This window comes from Trypanosoma equiperdum, assembly GCF_001457755.1.
Source record: "Trypanosoma equiperdum strain OVI genome assembly, contig: ctg_1314, whole genome shotgun sequence".
In the NCBI taxonomy this organism is placed as follows: Eukaryota; Euglenozoa; class Kinetoplastea; order Trypanosomatida; family Trypanosomatidae; genus Trypanosoma; species Trypanosoma equiperdum.
Window position 1 is genome coordinate 27461 of NW_027123299.1, and position 9887 is coordinate 37347.

General features: G+C 49.6%; 5 protein-coding genes and 1 pseudogene across 6 annotated transcripts in view; all 6 read right to left on the minus strand.

Moving 5' to 3' along the window:
• Window positions 1-1053: 1053 nt before the first annotated feature.
• TEOVI_000846300:pseudogene lies at window positions 1054-2805 on the minus strand (annotated as a pseudogene). Its single transcript has one exon. A coding segment is annotated over exon 1 (1752 nt).
• Window positions 2806-3023: 218 nt separating this feature from the next.
• On the minus strand, window positions 3024-4424 carry TEOVI_000846400 (acyltransferase, putative; the record flags this gene model as incomplete). Its single annotated transcript, XM_067221063.1, has 1 exon — window positions 3024-4424. One exon carries the CDS (start codon window positions 4422-4424, stop codon window positions 3024-3026), a length of 1401 nt encoding a protein of 466 aa, XP_067077164.1.
• A 369-nt stretch (window positions 4425-4793) lies between these two features.
• Window positions 4794-5966, minus strand: TEOVI_000846500 (SET domain containing protein, putative; the record flags this gene model as incomplete). Its single annotated transcript, XM_067221064.1, has 1 exon — window positions 4794-5966. One exon carries the CDS (start codon window positions 5964-5966, stop codon window positions 4794-4796), a length of 1173 nt encoding a protein of 390 aa, XP_067077165.1.
• A 1501-nt stretch (window positions 5967-7467) lies between these two features.
• TEOVI_000846600 (TFIIF-stimulated CTD phosphatase, putative) lies at window positions 7468-8562 on the minus strand (the record flags this gene model as incomplete). Its single annotated transcript, XM_067221065.1, has 1 exon — window positions 7468-8562. One exon carries the CDS (start codon window positions 8560-8562, stop codon window positions 7468-7470), a length of 1095 nt encoding a protein of 364 aa, XP_067077166.1.
• Window positions 8563-8972: 410 nt separating this feature from the next.
• TEOVI_000846700 (kinesin motor domain containing protein, putative) lies at window positions 8973-9812 on the minus strand (the record flags this gene model as incomplete). The annotated part of the gene is made up of 1 exon (XM_067221066.1): window positions 8973-9812. The coding sequence occupies one exon, from the start codon at window positions 9810-9812 to the stop codon at window positions 8973-8975; it is 840 nt and encodes a 279-aa protein (XP_067077167.1).
• Window positions 9813-9825: 13 nt separating this feature from the next.
• The window catches only part of TEOVI_000846800 (kinesin motor domain containing protein, putative), a gene marked incomplete at both ends in the record, with an annotated part of 885 nt that continues 823 nt past the window's right edge, over window positions 9826-9887 (minus strand). Inside the window, one exon of the mRNA XM_067221067.1 lies at window positions 9826-9885. Coding sequence (XP_067077168.1) covers window positions 9826-9885 — 60 coding nt within the window. The remainder of the gene's footprint in view (window positions 9886-9887) is intronic.

Below are 9887 nucleotides of genomic sequence, written 5' to 3' on the forward strand. Positions count from 1 at the left end.
CATTACTATTATTTTCGTTTATAATCTCCTCGTTTTTCAGCGGGGTGGACGTTACGTTAAGCCACGATGTCTCCGGTTGAGGCATCACACCGAGAAGCTGCAAGGATGCCGGTAAGGCAGTCCCAATCGCCCACCGCTGTCCCCTACAAAGACACGTAGATGCATACGTTGCACCTCATACAATAAAAGCACAAACCTCACAACGGTGTTCAAGCACGATCGCCTGGCAATCCCAAGCGAGAGCCTTCCAAAGACGCCGGACTTGCAGGGGCGCTAGAAACAAATCCCCAGCATTGTCTCTAAACACTCGCATAATAGACGAGTAAATACGAGTCGAATGAGGCCACGATGAGAAAAGAAAAAAGGAAAGAAAAAGAAAGCGCACAATCGCACCCACCCACCTGCCCTCCCCCCTGCTCAAGCATAACCCGCCCCACCAGAAATCATATTAGCCCACAACATAAAAAGTGGGGAAATTAAGCTAAGGGTACTGTCAGCACCCCACCTTTCCGGAGCCTACGACCCTTCCATCACGTTGCGTCATCAAATGACGACCTATATGCCGTTAAAATTCCAGACTAAAAGCTGGAGTCCCTCCTTTAATGCCCGTTCCTATTTCTTCGTCTTTTTCTTTTTCTTTGCCCTGTCTTACCTCCTTTACATTGGCCGCTTATAATTCTAGTAGAAAACAGTTAGTTCAACGGACTGAATAGCACAGATTAATAGCGTCGCTCAATAGTACGACTAACCCTTTACGGCGAATGCGCCAACCCTATCTTCCTATGTAACACTACAGCTGTTCAAAGTATCTTTCCTTCAACCTGACGGCCGGGGGGTGAGAAGGGTAAGCTTTTTTTTTGTTCTTTTTGTTACCATGATAAACACCTGCACATAGCACATCTGAACATTAAACAGCAGGTGCAGTGTAAGAACGGGAAAAATCGGGACACTTCGTGACTAACGGTAGGTTGATGAGTGATTGCAACAAAAAAACCGCGGGTGTCGAATGGAAAAAATAGAGAAGGACTCAGAATACTAATCCACAGCAATTTACTAGCGGCAGGCAGAACCAGTTGGTGGTGACTCAGCGCCACAGCAGCTTCCAGCCCCCTCGGGGTTACAAACACGATTGTAGATGCGCTCGAACACGGAAAAATCACAGAGTGAGTGGGAGCTATGACCAGAAAGCTTTTGCTGCCTCTCTCTCTCTGACCTTGCACACCCTTGCGAGGCAAGTGGCCAACCTGCCCTCCTAACATGACGGCGAGGGGGAAAAGGGCTTCCCTCATCCAGTGAATTAAACCCCGAAGTTTGTGATTCGGATGCCCGCCCGAGAAACAGGGATGTCTCACACCTCTGCAACGACCCGTCATGTTGTGGACGCCAACGAGACCCCCGCGACTGCATCGTACGCATCCGACCGCCCCGGGGGGCATCTTTATCGCTGAAAACTTTTGGCACATGAGAAGTACCTGAGCCAGCCAGCGGTCGCCCTGGCTTGAAAGTGCAGTCCTTTAGCTGATTTTCCTCTTGTAACACTCGCAACTCGTTTAATTTCGCCTCCCTCTGATCCTTCCATTTCTGGCACCGTGCAACAACACTCCTTGAATCGCTCACACGCGTCCGTTGTCGAAAACGCTCCCTCGAGTATGCGTCACGCCGCCCAAATCGTCCCAAGTTTCCTTCATGATACATGGTTTGCGACCACGGCGAATACTCGGTTAGATCTCTATTCAAATATAATGAGTGCTCGTTAAAATGGGGCGCACTACGGCACCGCCGCGGACCCAAACCGATCGGGTCGGGATCGACGTGCTGACACGCCAGAGCCAAAGATCTGTCGGAGCCGTGCGATAACGGCGCACGCAATCCCCAGACAGAGCCCTCGGTCCGTGGTGCTCTTCCGGCAAAACTATGCCCCTGTCGCTCTCTATTCAAGACCGCTGCCCCTTCACCTACAAACACAGCACTCGCTCCTGCTTTTGTCTGTACATTTTCCCCTCTCAAAGACAGTTGAGCACACATATTGTACATCGCAACGTCTTCAAGCCGCGCATCAGCTGTGGCGATTCCAGCTAGGTGGTGACTACCACATTTTCCCACATGTCCCTCCCCCACATTACACCTCAACCACGCTGGGGTGCACTTACCGTTACCGCCGACGCTCCCACGGTTTGACAGCAAAACTTGACCACCGCCCCGCTGGTCCATTGGCATACCCAACAATTCTCCCTGCTTTGACTGCAGTGGGAGCCTCTGAACACCGCCATCACGTGCCAACGCAGATGTAAGTCTTTCCGTGGGATTCCGGAGGTCCCGTCCAGCAGCGGCGTCGGATGTAGCTAAGCCACTGGCGTTGTGCGACCCCTCTCCCTCTGCAGCCCCCGCATGAGCATCGGCGCCTAATTTGCTGCAGCCGACCCCTCGAGGGTCCCGCTGACACCAACTATCCCACTCATCGGCAACCCCACCGTAAGTCACTCGATCATTTAGCTCGCTCCGCATGAGACATTCCGGCAACGGGGCTTCGAGAGCGCTTAACACACGTTTTTCGAATGACCGTAGTGCCGACGACGCCTTCTCGCAGCCTTCGTCAAAACAATCTCCCATTTGAATGTTTCTTCGGCCCGGCACATACAAAGAAAAAAAATGATGGCAATAATAATGAAAAGGCGCCATGCAAGTACGCGGAAGCCCACGCGGAAAAAAGGGATAACGGAGAGTATCGAAAATGCGAAGGAGAACGTACCATGGGAAATATAGCTTATAAATCGCGACCGAAACAAGAACTAAAGAACTGAACATATATTTACAACGGAAACCGTGCTAGAAACGCAGTGTGGGTTTCGCTTCTTTACTTCAGAGATTTCTACCCTCCCCCCACCCTAACCCGTTGCGTATCCATCCGTTGTCCAAGGGGACCTCATGACGAAGCAAACTCCTAAGTATATCATTATATGGTAATCCATATATTATCCTCGATGATTGTGTGTCGCGCAATAGCGCACGTCAAGTTCTCCATATTATCCCTTGGTGAACCTCTTAGGTGGCACTGGCGCTGAAGCCGACTTCTCATTTAACAATGCGACATAGTCAGCATACGTACATTCGCTGACACCACAACCAAGCACGTTCGCCATCATCTCCTGACAGCGATTGGCGTACAGAATCGGGTCCTCTCGCTCCGACTCAGTTGGAACGTAGATGGGCAGGGGCCGCACTTCAACACGGTTGACAAACTGAGAGCACAACCGAAGGATTAAAACACCAAAACTGTTACCCCCACAACAGCGACCGTTCCAGCAGGGATTGAAATGCTTGTACGGAAATCCCACGCAAATCATCTGAATGGGCTCACCTGGCTCCATCGCGCCCTTTCGGAACATGAACAACGTCCTCTGATTTGTCGTTGTGCCCTCAGGAAATACAAGCAACTGAGGCACTAGGGGGTCCCTATCCTTCGCGCGCTTTGCGATGGCCTCGGCGGCACGACGGCGGGACTCAGCGGCACTCCTGTCCACCAGAATGGAGTCTGACAATCTCACAATCGATTCGAAAAGAGGCAGTTTGGTCTCCTTGCGGGTAATGAACGATGGGAACTGCGCGAGAGCGAACAAGAGAACAACTTCGAATACACATGAGTGGTTAGAAATCAATATTTTGCACTCACTTCTGTCGGCAATACGCCCGAACACCCTGAAGTTGTAGAAGCCTATTCCCACAGAAGCAACGCAGAAGGTGATGTAGGCGAGGAGGGTGAAAAATGAAAACCACAAGGGGTTGTCATTGCGATTCCTCCCCCTCCGTCCTGCCATGCTCATTACAACCAGCGTCATGAAGGAGAAGAGAACGAATATGAAAAGTCGCACTGCGAGTAAGCCTGTCACCGCGAAAAATGTTGTCTTCATCACCTCATAAAGACACCAAGGCGTGTCGTAGCTCAGCGCAACGTCCCGACCAACACGTGGTGGCTTTTCTGTGAGGTACGAGTCTCCAAGACGCAACATCCGCGGACGAACATAAAGGAGGTCACGAACGTTCTCCGTAAAGTAAAGAAATGTTAAGAGCAGTAGTAAAAACAGGAAATACCTCCACAGCATGTCTGGCCAGGTAAGGCACGAAAATGCGATCATCAGCTCCTGAATCCCAGGAATCAGGCCAAAAAGGCCTGGGAGAGCTCCCCCAACGCCGTGGCCTGCGCCCCAATTGCGAACGCTTCTGTCGGTGTCCATCCTAGAGTTTCTCGTAGACCTTCGAGGAACACCAACAGACACCTCCCCCATGGATCCTGCGTGTTGAAACGACTCACCCGGTGGGTGATCGTTGGCTCGGACTTCCAATGGCACCCGTGCGAATATGCAGCCGAAGAGAAGCTTCATAAAAACAATAGCAGCTAACAGATGAAAAAGTTTACCGGCGTCCATTCTGCTCAGGTGAAAAATTGCTGGAAGTGCCAACAGCAAGCGATCCTACAAAAAAAGAAAAACAAAAAAAAAGAGTAAAGAAGCAGGTACGACCCACTGAGGAAAACACCAGCATCTCCAGCGACACATGTACACTGATGGAAAAAGATTTAAAAAAAAAAAGAAACAACCAGTGAACTCACAAATGCATAGCTTTTAGATACCCCTTCGCTTAGCGAAGCACGCATCTGCATTAAAGCAAGCATTTTCATTTTTTTTCTCTGTACCCACTCCTGAGTTACGATGCTTTGCTACGCCGTCACAGTAGAGTCACGCGTGAGAGTTGTATTGATGTGTGGCACCATGTTTGATGTGAAGCTACCTCTCGACTCAGCTTCGCTTTGAGTCATCCTCGATATCCACGAGGTGGTACGAGTCTGTGGCGCTGTCGTAGCCCACGTGACACTCCAACACGGCATCCTCCGCATCCGTTGTTGGCCAATGCCATAGAGCAAAACATACGGCACAATTTTTACTTTCAACCTGGTGAAATGTAAAGGCGTCATATGTGTAGGGGTACGAACGCGGGTACACTGGTCCATAGCCAATGAGAAGCTCCTCCCCCTTCCGAATACCCCGACAAGTCATAACGCTGAGTCTCCCATCCTTATTCTTCGTCTCTTGAATCCACCCACAGTTGCTCCTTTCATCTTCACCTGGCTCATTTATGAATGGTGTGAACGTGCTCTGAAACTCTTCAAAAACAACATTAAAGTAATCCGCGCAGTTAAGGTCCATCAGAGCGTACTTGGCCGTTGGCCTCCCCAACTTGGCATGCTCGCCGCTTAGTGCATCGCAGTATCCCGGGTAGACGCCAACAATAGTTAACGCAGGAATGTTCTTCAAGGCAACAACACCCACCCCTCCCTTACTTTCCTGACGCACCTTCGCGAAAAGGTGAAGCGAATTCCGGGGTTGGAAAAATCTGGTTACGGCTCGACAAACCATGCCCAGCAGCCTATCATCCTCTTCCTTCGAATGTGGCCTACAAGCCTTCTTCTCGAGGGACTCAAGTTCCCGCACAACCTCTTCCGGGTATTCGTCACGGACAACCAGTGCACGACGAACCACCCTTCGAGCGTCGGGCGCCTCTCTAACGGGGGGCGTAAAAGCGGCAGGGACTTCTACACCATCACAACTGCCACACACGCGCATATGCGAGACAAACTTTTTGTTCGCGTCCTTCCACTCAATCTGGTCGCTCGCCGCCTTGGTCGAGCACAATTTGTGAACAGCCTGCCCACAGTAGCAACAAACCTTCAAGTCTTCATTCCCCTCAGGCTTGCGGCAGACTCCGCATAGTTTATAAACAGTGCTGATTTGAAACTGAAGGAACGCCTCCCAAACGCTGGTATCATCAAGCCCATCATATGGCTCGCTGAGGCCAAGTGTATTGCTCCAAACACTAATGTTGTAGATGTTGTGCCATAGGAACAGCTTCCCAGACTCACTATCTGTGTTGAGCGACCAGTCCACGCAACGAGTAGGTACCACCTCAGACATACCAACTTGGAGTACAAAGAAGACGGAGCATGTGTTAAAGTGTGTAAGAAGCAATAGAAAAGAGCGGCGACGGCAACAGCAGAAGTGCCCCGCGAAAGAAACAGTTATTGGAATTCGATGCAGTAGGGAGCAATCAATCCTGAAACGGCAGAAATGGACAAAAGTTACACTAAACATAATCGCAACGGTTCTCACGCCCCACACACACAAAAAATTTACTACACATCGTTCCAACCACGTTGCTACTAAGAGGTCGTGATTCGATTATTTCCAGCCATCTTATATACACATGTAAGTAAATTTTACCGTTTATGTCCGCCATTTCTCGTTCGACACCACAACCTCGATAACGCGGCCTTTCTAGCACATATATTGGAAGGAAACCCTGCAAAATAAAGGGGAAAGAACACGGGGGGATCGACTAAACATTTCTACATATCGGGAGCACCCAGAAAAGTGGATCATGCGCCTCAACAAAAAAGACACGTAGGCACCCCTTTCTAGGAACGACCATGGAACCCTCAGGGAGGAACCATGAAATTCCATATGCAATATTCCAAACTTTCCTTTGCCAGCTTCTCCCCCTTTCTTCCATTCTGTAACCAGCCCCGATCTTTACTTACCGCATCTTTTCCTTTCTAATTTATACCTCATCACCCTTCTTCATCGTATTTCGCTCTTATATATTCATCCCCACCTGACAATACTCCACCATACCTCATATACGACTGGGAGAGAAGAGACTGGTGGCGATCGCTGTTGTTGTTTTTTCCTGACAAACATTTTGTTTTCATTCTCCTTTCGGAAAGAGGGGTAGACTGCCGCGGAGTGTATTAACGGCGAAACAAGCAAACGGAAGCAAAACTTTTAAAACGTATTTTTAAAAAAAAAGAGAGAAGCAAAGTCCCCCTCCCTACCACACACAACAAAAAAACAGAGCGAAAATGTGAGCATTGACAAGGGAGGTCAGTGTAATGAAACGGGAACAGTGGCATCCAAGTCACACCACTGGAGGGAAGACATGCCCCCGATTCATTGGTCCAAACTCCGTATTGTCCACCGAATCACGCAATGGGAGTCACACCCCACACATTTTGGAGGGCAATGCAACTTCATGGTGAGTACTAGCAACGCTCTTTTCCTTGTTTCGACATGTACGGGGGGGAGGGGTTACACAAGTATACAAGCAGAAAAGTACCAATTGAGAGAGCGGCGGATAAAGAATTATAACGAGAGGAAGTACTGTGGTAATAATACGCACAACGAGTGCGCACTTTCTTAAGTCTTTTGTGTCAGGGATTGAGGTGTATAAAAAAAGAAACTATTTACAAAAAAAAACTGGGTGGAGTGACAACAACAAGGGAAGAAATGCGCAATAGCGTTGCGCGGTATGTACATGTTTACACTACGCGTGTAAGATACAAAACGACAATGAAGAAGAGGAATTACTCACCCCCCACAAGCAACCACAACGGGAGACCAACTTAATGCCCACAGCGTCCTATGGTATAAGTCTCTGCCACTGCTGTGCGGTAGTTGGCTTCCGCTGCGGTCGCCTGAAGCTTTCACATCGATCCTGTCTCAGTGTCAAAACTTCAATGGATCCCCCAGCGCTACACTTAATGAGTCTTCGTTGAAGCTGTGGATGGGCATGGAAAGATTCTATTGAAACTTTAGAAGAGCGCAGCACCTCATCGATTACATCAGCAATAACGTAGAGGGTTGTGTCCAGCTTCGCTCCCATCTGTTTCAACCCCATGAAGTCTGTGACGAGAAGCCCATTCCGAGGGTTTGCCCTTAAACACTCGGACATGTTGTCGATTAGTATAACACGATCCAGAGGCCTACCGAGGCTAGTCAAGTCCTTTACACAACCCGGGCCTTCTGTCCACCACTTTTTGCTCCGGTAAACGCAGTGCTTAATACAACTAGCAGGGTCAATCATCCGTAGCACCTCCATCGCATACAGCCTCTCACCCGCCGTCCACACAAGCACCTCACAACGGCCGCGCAGCACATCAAAGAGCCGCTGTGAGCCAGGCCTCGGCACGATAGTACCTTCGCGTGAATACACGAGGGTCTCATCGAGGTCAAGCACAACAACGAGCTTTCCCACATCTTCCCCGTCTGGAGGGGGGACCAAAAGGCGTTTCTTCGAGCACCCAACCGACGAGGAACATCGGCCTGTGCCAGGGCGGGGCAGACGGTCAACTGTCTGTGGAGAGCACCGGCCATATGAAGTGGACATAGCGGATCGAGCACGTCTTGGGCATGGCACTTCGGGTGGCGACGGTTGCACAAGGTTTGTCACCATCGAGAGTGTGTCCGCCTTCACTTTGAACAGGGAAGAAGAAACGGGAGGTGGAATACCATGATCCTGGAGGATGGCCTCCCTGCTCCCGTTGTTAGCAAAAAAACTTTTTGACTTACTACCGTCACAACTGCCCACTCGGTAGTTTAATCTGGGCCTTCCATATATGTCTCCCGATTTCCCGGAGGGTGCGCGCGGCTCTGGTAGAGTTAATGACGAAACTTGCTTTAACGCAGGGCAGCCTCCACCATAAGTCGAGAAACCTCCAGCGCACTCTGCGACCATTGATATTTTTACGTCACCTTCGCCCTCGATCCCTTTCTTTACTAAAAACACACAACCCCCAATGTTGCGATTTCACGACATGAAAGTAAAGTTTATGTGTAGAGTGTGTACGCGGGTATATCGGCATGTGATAGTCAGACGAAAGTTCCTGTGACAAATAATTGCCCTTACGTAAGGGGTTTTGATACAGAACCTGTTAAGGCCTTCACACCCGTGGTTTGTGGATTTGGAACACCAAAATTTTAAACACATTTCTTCACGTCATTAACATAAAAATAAAAATGGGGTGGGGGAGCGGGCGTCTCAGCGAAAACGACGGCCGCGGTAAGCAAAGTCGAAACAAAATACCCGCGTGAAAGTGGTATATGATAAGCAGAAATAGGAACTAACACGCGCAAAAACAAAACTACTCACTCCATGCCGAAGGCGAACACCTCAAACGTGAAAATCGGACGTTCGCAGAAGGAGCGAATGATCTCTTCCGTCAAGTTAGGCACTTCAAACAGCTTCACAAAATTCCAACGAGGAGTTTGTGTATCGGTGCTGGCCCGCGTAGCAAAGTACCTTTCCTCATTATCAAACAACATGCTGAACCTGCAAAATACATGGGCACAGCAAGATTCCGGAATGCCAACGGCACCTACAACATTGAGACAAAAGCGAAGACTCTCCCCCACAAGTATCATGGGGTCCTCACGCGCGTAGGCATGCGGATCACAAGGGAATAGCTGGATGTGGAGCTTCGCCTCAGTCAAAAATCCATAGTCATTTAAAAGACCCAGGGTGAATGAGCGTCGACCTCCTAACATAATACTCTTGGCCGAGATACTAGACTTTCCCTTGAAGTACTGTGTTGCGAGCCTGCCGTCAAGTGAAGCTATACAACCTTTGGTAGCCGCTTCCACCCTCCGTCGTAGGGCAATGTTACCAAGACGGATACTGTTCACTGCTCTAACTAGGTTCATATTCGTGTTCGACTGGGTATCAGAAGATGCTAGCGAGCGCCTAAGAGAATCACGTTCCCATATCAATTTGGAGAGCTCCTCCTGCTTTTTCAACCTCTCAGATCCCAATGATCCTAGCTTCTCCTCAAGATGCACTGCACACTCCCTCAGTCGCTTCAATTCGTCACTCCCTGTCGCCTCATTAACTCTAACTTTGTTGGTAATTGCCGACGCGTTCTGTGCATACTCAAGTGTGGATATTGTCTCGGTTAAGTTCGAGGCGGAAGGGGACACTGTCGCAAGCATCCACGTTTTGCTGTTACCACCAAAGCTCTCTGAGAGAAGCCGAGTCAGTTTCGACGCGCGCAACGAGATGAAACC